The sequence below is a fragment of the Ovis canadensis genome, chromosome 24 (genome assembly GCF_042477335.2).
Source record: "Ovis canadensis isolate MfBH-ARS-UI-01 breed Bighorn chromosome 24, ARS-UI_OviCan_v2, whole genome shotgun sequence".
Classification (NCBI taxonomy): Eukaryota; Metazoa; Chordata; class Mammalia; order Artiodactyla; family Bovidae; genus Ovis; species Ovis canadensis.
Window position 1 is genome coordinate 29,215,182 of NC_091268.1, and position 18,847 is coordinate 29,234,028.

The window sequence follows — 18,847 nt, forward strand, 5'->3', positions numbered from 1 at the left end:
AGGAATCTGCCCAGCAACCAGATAAGAATTCTATTTAAAAAAATATTTTCCTCCTCTTCTTCTTTTTCCACTTTATTTATTTTTTAATTGAAGGATGCTTGCTTAACAGAATTTTGTTGTTTTCTGTCAAACATCAACAAAAATTTTATTTTAAATTTTTTATAGAGAGGAATATAATCAAAATAGGTTTGTTTTTTAAGAAGTTTGAAGCTGTGGGCTCCATTTGTCAAATAACTGCTTGTCCAGCATCATTTTCTCTTTCTTTTCCCTCCTGCCTCTTTCTAACAGCTATTAACAGTGACAGATAGCGTTTACTGAGCATTGTACTATGTACAGCCCAGGCCCAGGCTCAGTGCCTGACCTGCATAGTAATCCTGGACAGCTGTACTATTACAATTCGTATTTCAAAGATGAGGAAAGTGAGAAAAACCTCTGGCACTCAGCCCCTTTGAGCTAGAGATGTCTGGTGCCAATGCTCTTGCTTCAAACATTGTTGTTGCTAATGGCTAAGTCATGGCTGACTCTTTTGCAACCCCATGGACTGTAGGTTCCTTTGTCCATGGGATTTCCCAGGCAAGAATACTGAAGCAGATGGCTAAAAAACATATGAAAAGATGCTCAACATCGCTCATTATTAGAGAAATGCAAATCAAAACCACCATGAGATATCACCTCACATTGGTCAGAATGGCCATCATCAAAAAGTCTACAAACAATAAATGCTGGAGAGGGTGTGGAGAAGGAATGCTTTTGCCTTGTTGGTGGGAATGTAAACTGATACAGCCACTATGGAAGATGGTATGGAGATTCCTTTAAAAACTAGGACTAAAACCACAATATGACTCAGCAATCCCACTTATAGGCATATACCCTGAGGAAATCAGGGTTGAAAAAAGACACCTGTATCCCATTGTTCATTGCAGCACTGTTTACAATAGCTAGAACACGGAAGCAACCTAGACGCCCATCAACAGATGAATGGATAAAGAAGTTGTGGTCCATATACACAATGGAATATTACTCAGCCATAAAAGGAATGCATATGAGTCAGTTCTGATGAGGTGAATGAACCTAGAACCTATTACACAGAGCGAAGTGAATCAGAAAGAGAAAGATAAATATCGTATTCTAACACACATATATGGAATATAGAAAAATGGTACTGAAGAATATATTTACAGGGCAGCAGTGGAGAAACAGACATAGAGAATAGACTTATGGACATGGGGAGAGGGGAGAGAAGGGTGAGATGTATGGGAAGAGTAACATGGAAGCTCAGTTCAGTTCAGTTCAGTCGCTCAGTTGTGTCCAACTCTTTGTGACCCCATGAATTGCAGCACGCCAGGCCTCCCTGTCCATCACCAACTCCCGGAGTCCACTCAAACTCTTGTCCATCGAGTCAGTGATGCCATCCAGCCATCTCATCCTCTGTCGTCCCCTTCTCCTTCCCCCAATCCCTCCCAGCATCAGAGTCTTTTCCAATGAGTCAACTCTTCACAGGAAATGTCCAAAGTACTGGAGTTTCAGCTTCAGCAGCAGTCCTTCCAATGAACACCCAGGACTGATCTCCTTTAGGGTGGGCTGGTTGGATCTCCTTGCAGTCCAAGGGACTCTCAAGAGTCTTCTCCAGCACCACAGTTCAAAAGCATCAATTCTTCGGCGCCCAGCTTTCTTCACAGTCCAACTCTCACATCCATACATGACCACTGGAAACACCATAGCCTTGACTAGACGGACCTTTGTTGGCAAAGTAATGTCTCTGCTTTTTAATATGCTATCTAGGTCGGTCATAACTTTCCTTCCAAGGAGTAAGCATCTTTCAATTTCATTACATTACCATATGTAAAATAGATAGCCAACAGGAATTTGCTGTATGGCTCAGGAAACTCAAAACAGGGGCTCTGTATCAACCTAGAAGGGTGGGATGGGAAGGGAGATGGGAGGGAGGTTCAAGAGGAGGAGATATATGTATACCTATGGCTGATTCATGTTGAGGTTTGACAGAAAACAAAATTCTGTAAGGCAGTTATTCTTCAATTTAAAAAAAAAAAGGAATACTGGAGCAGATTGCCTTTTCCTTCTCTAGGGGATCTTCCTGACCCAGGGATCAAATCTGCATCTCCTACAATGGCAGGCGGGTTCTTTATCATGGCTGAGCCACCAGGGAAACCGTGCTTCTATCATTACCTGTTGCTCTTTGTTCCTTTCACCATCTCTCCTTCTCTCGTCTGTCAAAATTTATCCATCAGATACCTATGTCAATTCTATGGTTACAACCCGAGATTTCTCAACTTCATGATTGGCATTTTGAACCAGATAATTCTCTACTGAGGCGGCGGGATGTTTCACAAGATCCCTGGATTCTACCCGCTAGACCCAGTAGCAGTCTCCACGCACACCCAGTGATAACAGCAAATAAGTCTCCAGACATTGCCAGATGCCCCTAGAGACCAAAAGAACCATTAAGAACCATTGATATACACAATGGCATATTGCTCAGTTATAAAAAGGAATGCATTCGAGTCAGTTCTAATGAGGTGGATGAATCTGGAGCTTATTATACAGAAGTCAGAAAGAGAAAGACAAATACTGTATATTAAGGCATATGTGTGGAATTTAGAAAGACAGTACCAATAATCCTTTGTGCAGGGCAGCAAAGGAGACACATATGTAAAGGACAGACTTTTGGACTCAGTGGGAGAAGGCAAGGCTGGGGTGATGTGAGAGAATAGCATTGAAATGTGTATATTACCATATGTAAAATAGATGACCAGTGCGAGTTTAATACATGAAGCCCAGCATGCAGAGCTGGTGCTCTGGGACCACCCAGAGGGATGGGGTGGGGAGGGAGGTGGGAGGGCGGGTTCAGGATGGGGGGGACACATGTAATCCTGTGGCAAATTCATGTTGATGTATGGCAAAAAACATCACAATTTAGTAATTATCCTCCAATTAAGATAAAGTAATCAAAAATCTGATCAGACCACATTCAGACTCCAAAGACCAAAAGAAAAAAAAAAGGTCATACCTGGGCTTATTGCCACAAGCAAGGAACAGAGAATTGTCATCAGAATCCACTGTCAGATGGCTGTGCTGCCCACGCCCCTTCTTAATAGACAGTCAACACCTGTGAACTGTTCCCCTTAAAAAAAAATAAATAAACCACTGATTTAGCCCGATTGCCATGCTCCATGTAAAGAAGGATTCTGGAGTACCTCTGGTTGGAACAGCACAGATAGGAACCCAGAGAAACAGCTTGTACCCTTCTGGCGAAGCCCCCATGCTCACTCATGGCAGCTGCCACCTGCTAGGACATTCCAGGGCAGGGTCTGACAGCCGCTTGGAGTGCCTCTGGCGACAGGAGCAGGAGATGGAGGCTAAAGTGAGACATTTCCTGCCACTTGTCCTGAAAGCTGGGATGGTGCCGTTGGAATGGGTCATCTGGGCCATTCTTGGCCAGCGAAGGGCAGGGGCCCCCAAGCTGGTCTGAGGATGGCGCTTCTGAATGGAGATCAAGTTCTTGACAAAGATACCCAGAAGGAAGCTGAAAGATCAGTGAACTTGGATAAGTTGATTTCTACTTCTGGTCCCACCTACGCTTGCTGTGTAGACTCAGATGAACCCTTTGAGAATATTCATGCTTCTCTCTATCTCTTCCTGGGACAGAAGGTTGATGTGGCAAACCAGTCCACTCCATCCCACCACCTGCTTCACTCTTCTTTGGAGCATCTGATGTTTTATTGTATTTGTGTTTACCCTCTGTCTCCCCAGATTAAATTTCAGTAATGAAAGCAGGGGAGGCTGGTACATCCTTGAAGCCTATGACAGTGGCGAACACAGTAAATGCTCAATAAAGACATGCAGAATGAAGGCACACAACACACCCAGTGGGGAAGCTGCTTGAAAATATGTCTCGGGTCATAGACATGTCATACCCTTTGGATTCAGTGTTCTACTGAGAATCAGTAGCTCCCACCCCAAATAGTCCAACATGAAAGAAAAGCCTTAGGTTAATCCTACAGTGGCTAAAATACAAGCAACCTGAAAAAAAAAAAAAATCTTAAGTAATCAAGATTAAGGGCATAGTTGAAACCACCCTGCTAAATCTGCTTGGTAGAATTCCAGGCAGCCGTTACAAACATCATTTACAGTAAGATGAGCTAATACTGCAATACACAGACAGGAAACTAGACTCCATAATGCAAAATTGTGTGTGCAGCCCAACTGCTGAGGTTATAGGGGTGATCTTCTTTTTACACTATTGCTGGGAATATCATGCAGAGTCCCTTTGGAGTTCAATTTGGAAATCCCTATCAAAATAAGTGTTCGTGTCACTTAACCCTCCAACTGCATTTCTAGAAATTAATTTGCTAGGAATTCCTTTATTTCTAGTAATCTATCCTAGAATATACCTGGAAATAAGTCTAATGTCTGTGAATGGGGGACAGTGGTTAAATAAATTACTGTTTATCAATATATCAGAATACTATGCAGTCATTAAAAATGAGGAGCTATGCATGTCCTGACACAGTAATATGAGCAACACAAAAATAGTTAATTGCAAAATGCGTTTGTACGTGAGCGATGTTGTATTTGGTAATAAAAGAGTAAACATTTTTTTTAATCTAGAGGAACAGATAAGAAACCCTTGCCAATGGCTTTCTCCAAAGGATAGGGGAACATTTTCTGTCTGTGCTATCGATTTCTGTGACGTTTAAAAGCTTTTCACATAGCTGAAAAAGGAATACACTGACCCCACGACATGAAGGCGCTCACGTAAGCCAACAAAACCAGGCACCCGAAGACTGGAAGGGACTCTATCAAGGTGTTATTAACTGTGATCATTCCTGAGTCGTGGGAGAACGGGCAGTTTTTGTCTTGTTACTTTTGATGGAAGACTTCTAAAGAGCCTGTGTGATCTCTACAGAGGACAAAGCCCTCCCACCAGTCCTCTTTGTTTGAATCTGGGGTGGTGCTCAGGATGTAGAATGTTCTGTCGATGTAACCTGTGGTCATGCGGTGTCCTCTCTCCCCAGGATGGATGACATCCAACTCTGCAACGACATCATGGACTTGAAGCAGGAGCTGCAGAACTTGGTCGCCATCCCAGGTAACCATGGGGACCCCACCTCCGCCAGACAGCTGCTCAGAGTCCCTGTCTGGAAGGCCCTAGCACAGCCTCATTCTTGCAACTCAGGGCTCCCGATCGCGTGGCTCAACCAACTCCACACGAGGCAGACCTCGTTCAAGTCCTAATTCTGCCCACCTCCTTGGCCTTGGGCAAGTCATGTTATTTCTCTGAGACTCAGTCTCGCCTCCTCTGAAAATGGGGTAGGAATAGTAATAGTACCTAATTCATTGGGTATAAATCTCATTGTGATGAATGAAACGATGCAAACCACGTGCTTAGCTTGATGGCTGGTCCAAAGAGTCCAGCAAATATTAGCAATGATTATTCTTATTATCCTGTTAGGGAATAGGTAGAGTGTGGTGGTTACAAGCTCTGATTTTGGAGTCAAACCTACCTCTGTCACTTATGAATCATGTGTCCTTGGGCAAGTTATTTCACTACACGCAGTTTCTTCGTCTCTAATCTGGGACAATCATACTGTCTGTCTCAGAGGATTGTTGTGAGATTGACAAAGGGGATAAAACATGTAAAGTGCTTAGCAGGCGTCCAAGGTGGCTCGGTGGTAAAGAATCTGCCTGCCAAGCAGGAGACTTGGGTTCGATCCATGGGTCAGAAAGATCCCCTGGAGAAGGAAATGGCAACCCATTCCAATATTCTTGTCTAGAAAATCCCACTGACAGAAGACCTAGCAGGCTACAGTCCATGGGGTCTCAAAGAGTCAGACATGACTTAGCGACTAAACAACAACAACATCCTATTTAAGTGCTTAACAAATTAGCACTATTGTTATTGGGCTTCCCACATGGCACTAGTGGTAAAGGACCCACCTGCCAATGCAGAAGACCCAAGAGATGCAGGTTCGATCCCTGGGCCGGGAAGGTCCCCTGGAGGAGGGCACAGCCACCCACTCAAGTATTTTTGAGAATCCCATGAACAGAGGAACCTGGCAGGCTGCAGTCCATAGAGTTGCACCTGATTTGGACACAACTGAAGCAATTTAGCACACACATATTATTATTATTATTGTTATCATTAATCTGAGCTTCCTGGTGGCTCAGACGGTAAACAATCTGCCTGCAGTGTGAGAGACCTGGGTTCAACCCCTGGATTGGGAAGATCCCCTGGAAGAGGGCATGGCAACCCCACTACAGTATTCTTGCCTGGAGAATCCCATGGATAAAGGGGCCTGGTGGGCTACAATCCCTGGGGTCACAAAGAGTTGGACAGTACTGAGTGCCTAAGCACAGCACAGCATGTCATCAACCTAACACATCCCTCTCATCCTTCAGGTCATAGCTTCTTTGACCCATTTCCCAAAGAATGCCTTCCTTGCCCATCCAAGCTGGGTTAGATGCCTCTGGGGGCACTTACACTTCTCAACATACAGACAATCCCCAACTTACAGTTTGATCTAACAATTTTTGGATTTTATAATGCTGTAAAGTCTCTCAAAATGTCTCCAGATGTTGCCAGATATCCCCTGGCCAGGGAGGTAGGCAAATTGCCGCCTGAGAAATACTTTAAAATCCAGAGATTGGGGTTTGAAGCCAGGATTGCCAGCTAAATGACCTTCACTGAGCGCCTTGATTTCCTGAGCCTTAAATTCTTTGTCTGCAAAATGAAACAAACCATGAGGCATGTACACGGTTGTTGTGGATATGCCCTGAGATGACATAAGATAGCAAACATACTTTATTCTAGGAGGAGTGTGTGCAATGATTATAGAATCTTCTGGCATCATTGCTTTAATGAGCACCTACTAGTTGCTTTAATGAGCAACTACTAAGGCTTCCCTGGTGGCTCAGAAGGTAAAGAGTCTGCCTACGGTGCGAGATCCCCTGGAGAAGGGCATGGCAACCCACTCCAGTATTCTTGCCTGGAGAATCCTATGGACAGAGGACCCTGACGGGCTGCAGTCCACAGGGTCGCAAAGAGCTGGACGTGACTGATTGACGGCCACTTTCACTGAATGCCAGGCACTGTGCAGGCCCTGAGAGGACATAAGTGAGTAGCCAGCCCTAACTGAAAGGGGGTGACGGGACTTCCTTGGTGGCCCAGTGATTAAGACTCCTGGCATCCAATGCAGGGGGCGTGACTTTGATCTCTGGTTGGAAAACTAAGATCCCACATGCTATGTGGCACGGCCCCCCAAAATAAATAATGATAATAAATAAATAGAATGTAAGAAAAGGGGAAGTGACAGCTCTGGCTGTGGGGCTTCTTCTTGAGGCAATTAAAATGTTCTAAAATCGATTGTTAGGATGACATGGAGTCCAAGTTCACTCTACTTGCCGCATGATAGGCCAGTAAATCCGAGACAAGGTGTTAAGACAGGGAAGGGACTTTATTTGGTAGCCGGCTGACAGAGACGATGGCAGGCTGGTGTCTCAAAATAACCATCGTGTGGGGCCTGGATGTCAGGTTCTTTTATGGATCAGAGATGGGGGGGAGGTGAGGAAACCAAAAGACCATTTAATTCCTACAACTATCTCCTAGAATGGCAAACCTCAGGCGGGGAGCGGTGTGTTAATTTCTTTCTTTCTGCCATCTACAGGTGGATGGGGTTATTTTAGTTTAACAGATCGGCAGAGGCAGCAGGGTTCCCTGAGGCAAGCCATTATGTATGCTGATAATAAAAAAAGCGCAAATGAGGGTTAAAGGGCTAAGAACAGATTCAGCAGGGAGTCATAATTAACCCTTCCTGGTTACTTCAAAACAATAGAACTTTAGGACTAGGATCCTGCCGCTGGGGGCTGGAGAAGAGAGTCCCTCTTTGCGTCTTCAGCTTCTGATGGTTTCCATCAATCCTCGCTCCGTGGCTTGTAGCTGCCTTATTCCAGTCTCTGCCTCTGTCAGGGCCCTTCTCTCTTTGTGTATCTCTGTGTCATCTCCTCTTAAAAAAAAATTATTTTGGCTGCACCAGGTCTTCGTTGTAGCACGCAGGACCTTCCATCTTTGTTGTGGCATGTGGGACCTAGTTCCCCAACCAGGGATGGAACCTGGGTCCCCTGCACTGGGAGGGCAGAGTCTTAGCCACTGGCCCACCAGGAAAGTCCCCATCTCTTCTCATAAGAACAGAAATTATTGGATTAAGGGCTCATCTGAATGAGTATGACCTCATCTTAACTAACTACATCCACAAAAACCCTATTCCCAAGTAGGGTATTTCCAAATAAAATCAGGGGTGGCCAAAAGGAGAAGAGGGCTTCAGAGGATGAGATGGCTGGACGGCATCACCGATGCAATGGGCATGAACTTGGGCAAACCTTGGGAGATGATGAGGGACAGAGAGGCCTGGCCTGCTGCAGCCCATGGGGTTGCAAAGAATCAGATACGACTGGGCGACTGAACAACAGCAGGAGTACTGTTTATCCTAATATAGGCAGAAAGCTCAGCCCAGCCTCACAAGGGTTCAGAACCAGGATCAGGAAAGCCGTGGAATATTTTGTGCCCCTGCTGTCTCTCACTGTCCATTTTGGAGCTTGTTCCATGTCTTCCCTCTAGCACATGAGCCAAGCAAGGCCACTGTTCCCAAACCACACATGGGTCCCACTTGCCCCTGTGCAGTAAAGCCAGCCTGCTGACACCTGGTGGTGGGGAAGGAAAGTGCAGTGTTTACTGCAGGGACAAGCAAGGCGTGCAGGACAGCTAGTGCTCAGAATACCAGAGCTCCCCGTTGGGTTTCAGCAAAGCATTCTTGAAGCCCAGGTGAGCGAGGGGCATCCCAGGGTCTGTGATCGGCTGGTGCATAATTCTCTGATTGGCTGATGGTGAGGTCACTGGGCAGTGTCCCAGGGGTTAACACTGTCAATCTTTAGGCTCCAGGAGGCCTGGGGGCTACAGGCTCATGTCCATCAAGTAGTTAACATGTCCCATTTGGTAGAGGGGTGGTGGTTAGCCTCTGTAAAACAACTCAGGAAATGTGTATCAGATACTGTTATCTAGGGGATTTCAGATAGGAGCTGAAGCAGAGGATGTGGGTTGGTGGGGCGGGTGGTGTCTGTCCCAAGAAGGCCCCAGAGGGTCCCTGCTCGGTTACAACTTCATCTCCCTTCCATGATTTTCCCACCCAAGAGCCCGACTCTATATCCCAATTTTCAGCTTCCCAGGGGACTATGATGGGCCCAGCATGGGTTGATGTCTCTCTCTTAAGAGGAAGAATTTCCATAGCCCACTCTTAGCTCAGCAGGACACATGGGTGGCACTGGGGCAAAGGAGACACAAGGGTGTGGCCAGCCAAGGCCTCCCCAGGCCAGAGGGGCTTCACTGGGGGCCTTGGCAGCCTCTAGTGCATGGGTGGGAAATGGGTGGAAGATGGGAGTCTTTGGTGGACACAATACCTAGGCTGTATCACTGACCAGGACTGGGATTAGGGTGAGAAGAAAAAGGCGCTCAGCTGAAACGAGAGAAATTCAGCAATCATATTTTCATGCAATATTTAGAATACCAAAATTCACTCAAAAAAAAGTTTAAATAAACATGAGATCAGTCCTGACACTCAATGGGCAGAAACCAGGAATGCTAAAGCTGCATGGAAGGGACAGTCCCCGCTGAAGGACGTGTTCTGCTTAAAATGCCATCGGCGGTTCAGCAGAGAAACACACAAGGTCAATGGGTCACTTATCAACAGAGCCCAGGTCCTCCCCCGACCCCCACTGATTTCTCCTAAGAAACCGCATCTTCCCAATCACTTCCCTGAAGAAACGCAGATAGTAAAGTTCCCTCTCCTGCCTTGCTGGTCACCTCTCCCCACTGTGTCCTCTGACTCCTTGTTGCGAAGAGCATTTCTGTGTATTCCCTGGACCAGTGCCTGGTTTCTAGATGGACTTAGGTGGGTTTAGGAAGAAACAACCCAATGCTCCCAGCAGCACAGCAATAAAAATAACAAGTAAAGAGAGGACTCAAAGGCCAAGAAAATCATGCTTCTTCTGCGAGGGTCAGAAAACAATTCAGCAGACTATGATGAGACAAAGTCACTCAGTCATATCTGACTCTTAGCGACCCCAGGGACTGTAGCCCGCCCGGTTCCTCGGTCCAAGGGATTCTCCAGGCAAGAATACTGGAGTGGGTTGCCATTTCTTCCCCCAGGGAATCTCTGGACCCAGAGATCCAACTGCATTTCAGGCAGATTCTTTGCTGTCTGAGCTACCAGGCAGGTGGCGCTAGTGGTAAAGAACCCGCCTGCCCATCGAGTTCGATTCCTGGGTTGGGAAGATCCCCTGGAGAAGGAAATAGCATCCCACTCCAGTACTCTTGCCTGGAGAATCCTATGCACAGAGGAGCCTGGCGGGCTACAGTCCCTGGGGTCGCAAAGAGTCAGACACGACTGAAGTGACTTCACACACACATGACGAGAAAGAACACCTGGGGCCCTCCACACCCTCAGGGCTTCTCAGGGACAAGCTAAGACGTCTCACCCCCTTCCCCTGCCACCGCCAGCCCCTGTGGGCTGGGGATCCTTAGACTTGGCTGTGGAGGCCATGGTACCCTTCCCTTGGACATAAAAATAGTGTCAAAAAAAAAAAAAAAAACCAGAATAAAAATGGTGTCTCCCTCATAGAGTTGTTGGAAAGAATTCAACTAGTAATTCTCAATTAGTAATTATCAGCCAGGGTGTTTTGCTCCGCAGAGGATATTGGCCTTGTTAGGAAACCCAGTTGGTGGTCACCACTAGGAGAGGGGGCTGCTCCTGGCATCTAGTGAGCGGAGGTCAGGGGTGCTGCTCAGCATCCTACAGTGCTCCGGACAGCCCCCAGGACAGAGAATGGTCCAGTCTCAAATGTCGGTAGTGCCAAGGTTGAGAAACCCAGATTAAATGAAAATATAATACATGGTAATACAATGATAATTGTTGCCATTTATTAAGCACTTACTTTTGCCTGCTTCTTATGCCGTGAGACTTGCTTTTCCTTCAGTAAGCATTTATTTCTTTTGTACCTGGTTTGGTAAATGTGTGATCTAGAGAGCCTTTAATCGTGAAAGCAAAAGTGATGATGTGGAATAAGAGCCTATGATGATAGTAGCTGACTGTTCATAAACACTAACTGTGTGCCAGGCGGTGAGCCTGGGGTTTTGACTTCTCTCTCTTAAAACTTGCAACAACTTTATGACTATCTGTTGAGAGACTGGATGCTCAGAGAGGTTGAGGAATGTGCCTAGAATCACACAGCTAAGAAGAGGAGGAGCTGGGGCATCAAGCCAGGATTGTGATCCTATGGCGAGGTCTCCCAGTTGTGATAAGGTCTACCGACCACCTTAGTCTACAGTTAGGAGGCCACGCATGGTCCAGGGAGAGACGATGGTGGCCTGGGCTAAGGAGGTGTGCTGGAGGAGGTGAGAAGCGAGTTGGAGGGTCACATTGGCAAGCCTGTGGAGATACTAGGAATCAGATATGTGATGCCAACAGGGGATAAAGTTGGCAAGTAGGTGGGTGATGCCGGGAAACAAAAGTAGAAGTATACAAAGTAGATAGATAGGTACCAGCAGATAGGTGAGTGGTGCCTGGAAGCAGATGTGTGATGCTTGCAGGCAGGTGATACCAGCAGGGAAATGGGGATGTCTACAGGTAGGTGGGTGGAGCCTGCAGGTAGGCAGTTGGGGCTTAAGGCAGGTAGGTAGTACCTGGAGGCAGGTGAGAGATGCTGGCCAGAAGGGTACGTCATACACACAAGCAGGTGAACAGCACTGGTTGGTGGTATGGAGACCTGAGTCAGTAACTGGGATACTGGGATAGACCGCTTTGAGTAGGTGGCCTCTCCTATGAGTTTATGGAGGGGCTGAGGACTCTGAGCAGAGGGCTGCCTCTGAGTATCTGGGGAGACTGGAAGATGCCTGAACTGGCAAAAGATAGTGGGGATGAATAGCTTGAGGAGGGAGGTTTGTGAGTTCCTGGGGATTCTACTTATAGCCACGTGACTCTGGTGTAAGATCTGGGGCCTGGCAGAGGACAGGGGAGTATTGGAAGGCTGCTGCTGGTAACTTGGAAAGGACAGTGACATCACTCCTTGAGTCCAAGGGCACTGTGGTTCATCCACCTGCAGAGGGCAAGGAGGCTCTATGGTGCTGACGAGTGAGTTGCAGAATCAGACTTCGGGACCCACTACCATCGTCAGCACAGCGATGAGCAGGAATACAGGGGCTGCTAGATCCCAATTCCTTGCTCCCCTCTGATTAGTGAAAGAAACTGATTTTCTCTCTAACCTAAATATTATATTCTCCTTGTCTCTGGTTCTGCCTCCAGATCTAGAGGAAATAGTCAGTGACAGTTTGAACTGGCAGAGGGACAAGCTGCCCCCTGAGTTTTATCTTCTGAAGGGGTCTGAGCAGAGGGAGCCAGTGCAGGGTTAAGTTTCTGCCCTCCTGGTCGTCTCAGTCTTCATGTCCAGCCCTCGTTGTTTTGTCTCTGCTATGATGCTCTAGCCCTTGGTATTTGTAACAGGTTGGGAAAGCGAGGGGTGCTTTTCCTCTGACGGGTTGGGTAAGCCTCACTACAGAGAAGTCACCTCCTGCATCCTGCCTGTGCCCTTCTCCCCTTGTCCTTCTTCAGAACCCCCTTGCAGCATCAATATCATTTAGCAAGCATCCACCACGGGCCAGCTCTGTGCCAAGTTGTTTACTAAGATCCCTACATTCTTGCATTCAAGCCTACTGTGTATTTTACAGAGGAGGAAACAGAAGCTTGAACTAATCCAGTTGCCTTCCCAGGTTCATCCAGCAAGTTAAATGGTCAAGGCAGGATTCCAACCCTGGCACTTCGGACTCATTTACACTCAAACTGTCTCTGCTAATGTGTTCTTCTTCCCAGAAAAAGAAAAAACTAAGTTGCAGAAGCAGAGAGAAGATGAGCTCATCCAGAAGATCCATAAACTGGTGCAGAAGAGAGACTTCCTGGTGGACGACGCCGAGGTTGAGCGGTTAAGGTAAGTGGGCAGTGTGTCCCCTGGGCAGGGCTGGGCTGTTAGAATGCAGCTCAGCTTCCTTCCAAAGCCCGTCATCTGCTCCCAGACTCACAGCTTTGCAACGGGTGTGTCCTGGCCCAATGCTTCCCAAACACTAGATCCAGATGAATCCTTCTGGCCCAAGCCCCCACGGCCTATTCAAGAGAAATTTAAATCCAGCTTCAAAAAGTTTTGCAAAGGCCTGTGGATCTTAAGTGAATGTCATCTGAGAAGGTGACCAGGGAGGAATTATATCACAGAGCACACGGAAGAGCTTCCTACACCTTCTTTTTACTGAACTTTCTCCCAACTCGTCAAGGCACCTTTTCCAGAAATTTCAATTCGTTTCTACAGAAACTCTGCCCTCTGTCCTAACTTGCTTCTTCATCCACCCTCCCCACTTCCCAGCTCTGTTCTCTCCCTTCCTGTCTCCTGGGGGCCTCTGATGCCCCTCCCTAGCCTTCGGGGTCTCCTGTTTGCAGATGCCCCTGCCCTGTTGATCTGGTCAGCCATGGGCCCTGGAGCCACAGTGCTCCTGAAGTCTCTGCAGAGGACCAGAGGGCACGAAAGATGCCAGTGTTGATTCTTGAATTTTTTTGTGCTGGAGCAAAATCTTGAGAGTCATCCACAGGGCAGAGGCTCAACGGGTCTCTTGCAAACCAAAAGACAACTTCCCTTTAATTCTCTGTGACCTTCCGAGTCCTCCAAGGTTGCTAGGATGCACTTTGCCCAGCTCAGCCAGGCTCGGACCATTGGCTTTGTTTCTGGTGACCCTTGGGAGAGCTGAGGTGGCTTGCCTTTGAGACCTGCCGCATTCTTTGTCTAAGGTAACTTAAAGGTGCAGGATCAGGAGAGGGATTGCCCAGCTCACTAAATCTCTGGTAGGGAGGCTGGGTCCTCTAACACCCCTGCCTCTGCCCTAGGGTCTCACACCAGCGGGCGTGGGCATTTACTCCATCACTGATATGTGTTTCTGCTTCAGAATAGATTCATCAAACAACACACACCCACCCACCCACTGTACACACATAACAACATGTGCCCACCACCCCCACACAAAACATAACACACATATACCACCCACATGTAACTCACATGTGCCATCCGCACATAACATGTGCACCAGTCACACACAGTACACATCAGCATATATGTATCACCCACATATAACACAGCAATATACATGCACCATCCATAAAGTCTGATACGTGATCCCACACTCTTGCCTCATTTTATTAGTTCCTTGATGCTCTCCTGGCTTACTGTTCTTTCCTGTCTTTACACATCTGTCTCCACAGGGAGCAAGAAGAAGATAAGGAAATGGCCGATTTTCTGAGAATCAAGTTAAAACCTCTAGACAAAGTAACCAAATCTTCAGCCAGTGAGTGCCTACACTATTCCTTCTCCTCCCACATCCGAGAGAAAAGGAAATTTAAATGAGGTCTGGAAGCCAAGGGGATGCAACATAAATGCTTTCTAGAGATCAAACTTGAGCACAGGATGGCAGCAGGCAGGGGCAGCTTCACGGGAGAGGAAGCCCAAGGACCCACACCTAGAAGGGCACTGTGCTTGCTTTCATGTCCTACTATTGCTGTCTTGGAAGTCAAATTTTCCAACAAGAGGCCCTGCCTTTTCATTTTGCACTGAGTCCTGCAAACTGTGTGGCTAGTGCTGGCAGCTAGTCCTTGCTCATATGATTTGGTACAGTTCATAGAGTTGGCCACTGAGGCAAGAAGGTGGGAACTAAGGCTCGGGAAGCTCTGGCCTCTGTTGGAGTTGGAGGAACAAAGGCAGAAGTTTGCTTCTCAGAATACCAGCCTCACAAGATACTCAAAGCAAAAAGGGTTCTGGGTGAAGTAAGTTTGGGAAATGCTGTGCACTTGACCACTCTTTGTAGGCTTCCAATACCCATTAGCATATTAAAGTGATAAGTCCTGCTGGATAGGAACTGCCTTCTTGTTGGCCCAGTGAGACCACTTTGAGTTATAAGAAATGGGTGTCCAATTCAAACTGGCCCTAGCAATAAAAGGTGATTTGCTGGAAAAAGAGCAGTGGGAGCCAGGGCTCCAGGGACTGGACACCCTCGCTTTCTTTCTGGTTATCCACTTGGCACCTCTTGTCATGCTAGCTTCATTTCCTCCTCCTACACAGGCCTTCCTGGGGCTAGAAATCCAGGACCATAACTTAGCAGAAGCAAGGCAACAACTGGTATTTAAATGTGTAAGATTCTGACCAGCCTTTCTTGGATCACGTTCCCACCTGCTAGGCCCATCGAAGGGGCTGGGAAATTGTGATTTTCTGGATCCCGGTCACTTGCCCGCCCCTGTAGCCATAAGGGCATGAGCTGTTATCAGAGGAAGAGCGACGGACAGTCTTGTTAGGAAGACAAAACCCCACCCAAAGCTGCCACTACCAGCTGAAGCCACAAACCAGTTTTTCCCTAACTATCCATTGATAATATTCCATGAAAACACATTTGTACTGTGTGAAGGAATAAAGAAAGAGAAGGGCCCTTCCTTTTTCAGGCCCCTAAAGTCACAAGGCACATGGTTTTTGCCTAAATCCAGCATCTTCAATAGACTGTCTCTTCCATGAAAGGCAAATTAGAAAAACTCCACCTAACAGTGTGGAAAAGGAAACAAGCAAGGAAACTTGTCTTCTGTGTAAGATTATGGATAGAAAAAAGAATTCCAGCCAGAATTCAAAACACCAAGCCTGTACCACATGCAAGTGTTGGGTCCAAATATACATCATCCATGTGGGCTGGAATCCCAAGTTGAAAAATTAAAACTAATCTAAAACCAGTGAAATCTCTGGAACCCCAGCAAAGCAAATGTAAAGTTGCTCAACAGAGACCCCTCAGCTCCCATAACAGCCCACAGATTAAAAACAGCTCCCATGCAGATGATCTCTCAATAAAAAATTTAAAACCAATGAAGAATGGAAACACCGTGAAAGGAGTCCGTAGATGCAACAAAAGAAAATGTCTGTCCTCCCATGAACCAGAAACAAGAGAGTATCTAAGAAATAATAAGTGTGTTTATAATGACTAAAGAGATAAAAGAATAATACTCAAAATGAAATAGTAAGATGCTGTGAAAAAAAGAAGAGGTAAATTAGCAAAGAATTAGCCTTCTAAAAAATTACTGTCTGAGGAATTCCCCGATGGTCCAGGGGTTAGGACTTTGTCTTGTCACTGCCAAGGGCCCAGCTTCAGTCACTGACTACAGAACTGAAATTCCACAAGCTGCGTGGCAAAAAACAAAAAAACAAAAAACTATTGTCACTGAAGTGAAACTCGATGGATTAAACACAAAGACACAGCTGAAGGGAGGATTCATATAATTGGAAGACAGAGCTGAGAAAATTACCCCAGAATGCAGCACCAAGAGACAAACAGATGGGAAATGTGAAAGGGAGGTTATGAAACATGGAATAATAAGAATAATAAGGTTAAACGTACATCTAGGAGGCATTCCAGAAGGAGCAAGGACGGAGCATGACAGGCGAGGGTATCTGAAGCGATAATGCATGAGCATTTTCCAGAACTGAAAGGTAGCCCTCCGGTTGAAGTGACTTCTTATTTCTCAGTCAAATACTTCTTGGATGACAGACCCAGTGCTGGGCTTGGCAGATAACAATGGTGAGGAGAACAGAACAGGAGAATGGCTAAAAGCTGTAGTTAGAAGCCAAGGCCTGAAAGCCGCTGGACCTCCAGGGAGGTGGGAACAATTACCAGGACCGTATAAAATGCATGTCAGCTCCCCAGACTTGACCTGTGTGGCCTTGGGGCGGGGCCTGCTGGGGTTGGCGGGGACCTGGGGCTGCAGACGGTCAGGGCTCTCCTCACCTCACCTCTGCCTCTCTCCTGTTTCCCCGCCCTGCCCCCCACTCTTGCTGCAGGCTCCCGAGCAGAGAAGAAAGCAGACCCCCCGCCTAGCAAGCCCACGGTGGCCAAGACAGGGCTGGCGCTCATCAAGGATTGCTGCGGGGCCGCCCAGTGCAGCGTCATGTAGCCCCGACGCGGGTGCCCCCGGGGCCACGGGGACCCCTCCCACCCTCTTGTCTTCAGAGCCCCCATTTCACCGGGGCCCAAGAGCTCTCCAAGGCAGAAGGGATCGAAGGCAAGCCCGTGACCGCCGCCAAGGGCCCAGCCGCCCTGTACAGAGTGTAGCAATAGGGAGTCCCTCACCGTCGCATGGCCCTCCCCAGAGCATGCCAAACCCAGGAGTCTGTCTCCCTGTTTATCCAACCACCAGGAAAGGTCCTCCCTTGAAAAAAGTATTATCTCCACTTCTAGCTAGCTGTATCTCACCCACCGTGCGAGTGAACTGGGAGAGGGGCATGATCCCCAGGTGTGTACAGTTGTGACTTTTCAGCAGTCCAGCGCCATGCTGGGCGCTTCCCCTAGCTGCTCTCCTAGCTCTGCTGTGAGGCTGCCCCAGATGGTCCTGTCCCCCCTGTTCTTTCCTCTCCCAGGGGTTTGGGCCCTGGAGGGCTCCACGTAGCCCACGTGTCTGTGGAGACACAGAGGGCCCATCTGGAAAGACTGAGCTTGTGTGTGGTCGTCATCATGTCTCCCGCTTCCTCCCCTCCGGTGTCTGGGCGCGGCTCACATCAGGACTGTGTCTGTCCGCTCTTGGTTCTTCCTTTGCAGCGTCTGTTCCAGGTGTGTGGGGATCCGCTCCCCTGGCTGGAGCGCACCCAGTGCTTGGAAGAGGTAGCAGAGAGCTGGGAGCTCCAACCCGAGGCCAGGGAAGATGAGAACAGACCCAGAGCAGATATGCTTTCCACCCTCCGGGGCCCGCTGGCTGGGTGGTGTGCCGGCAGGACGCCACTCACTGGCCTAACACACAGACCTCTGCAAACATCAGTGGCAGGCGGGAGAGGCGGCCTGACCCAACCGTGTCCAATCATTCGGTGGTGTATTTTAACCAGCCTGAAAAATTCCACCTGTGTAACTTGATGTACATTTGCTACAGCTAGCCCGGCACAGCCCATGTGACCTCTCTGTACGTGTGTGTGTCGTGACCGGCCTAAGTAGTTAGCGTAACTCAAGATTCGCTGATGTGCAATCATCCATTGGAGAAAATAAAACTGGAAACCACGTACACAGCATTTTTAAAGTTTTTACTTTATTCTTGACTATAGAAGTAACCCATGTACATAGTTAGTTAATCATTTACAAAGTACCAAAAGTATAAAAGAGGTTTTTTTTTGTTTGTTTGTTTTTAAACTCCCAATAATATTTCTCCACCTACTCTGACATTTTGGCATATGTCTTCTTTGTCTTTTTTTATGCATTTTTTTTCATGATTGGCATTCTGTTGTACCGTTCTATAACAGTTTTCTTTTTCCACCTATCATAGGATCACTATCGTTCTGCCACGTCATTAAAAGCTCTTTGTAAACATTAAACACTTCATAAATATTTACAATGGCTGCTTAGTAATCCATCTTGTGGATATACTGTAATTTATCTAACCAGACCCTCCATATTAAACATTTAAGCTGTTTCTAGTTTTTCAGTTTTATAAGTAATGTCAGGATAAACATCCTGGGGGGGTGGAGAAGCAGGGGGTGGTGTTGGGTAAAGCTTCATCTGAATTTCTGATTTTTTCTTAGCACAGACTCCTAGAAGTAAGGTTCTAATTTACATGGGTCACAGTTTTTCAAAATATTTGTATATCAAAAAAAGAAAAAAAAAAAAGTGAAGGTCTCTCTAGTCACAGCAGCTTTGGAATTGACACAAAATATCTGAGTGTGATGGCCCCTCCTG

At 47.1% G+C, this 18,847-nt stretch overlaps 1 protein-coding gene across 1 annotated transcript in view; it reads left to right on the forward strand.

The window, feature by feature from the left end:
- The window catches only part of BMERB1 (bMERB domain containing 1), a 148,490-nt gene extending 129,987 nt beyond the window's left edge, over nt 1-18,503 (forward strand). Inside the window, exons 3-6 of the mRNA XM_069570186.1 lie at nt 5,037-5,110; nt 12,936-13,050; nt 14,367-14,449; nt 16,972-18,503. Coding sequence (XP_069426287.1) covers nt 5,037-5,110; nt 12,936-13,050; nt 14,367-14,449; nt 16,972-17,084 — 385 coding nt within the window. The 3' untranslated portion in view covers nt 17,085-18,503. The remainder of the gene's footprint in view (nt 1-5,036; nt 5,111-12,935; nt 13,051-14,366; nt 14,450-16,971) is intronic.
- Nucleotides 18,504-18,847: the final 344 nt, after the last annotated feature.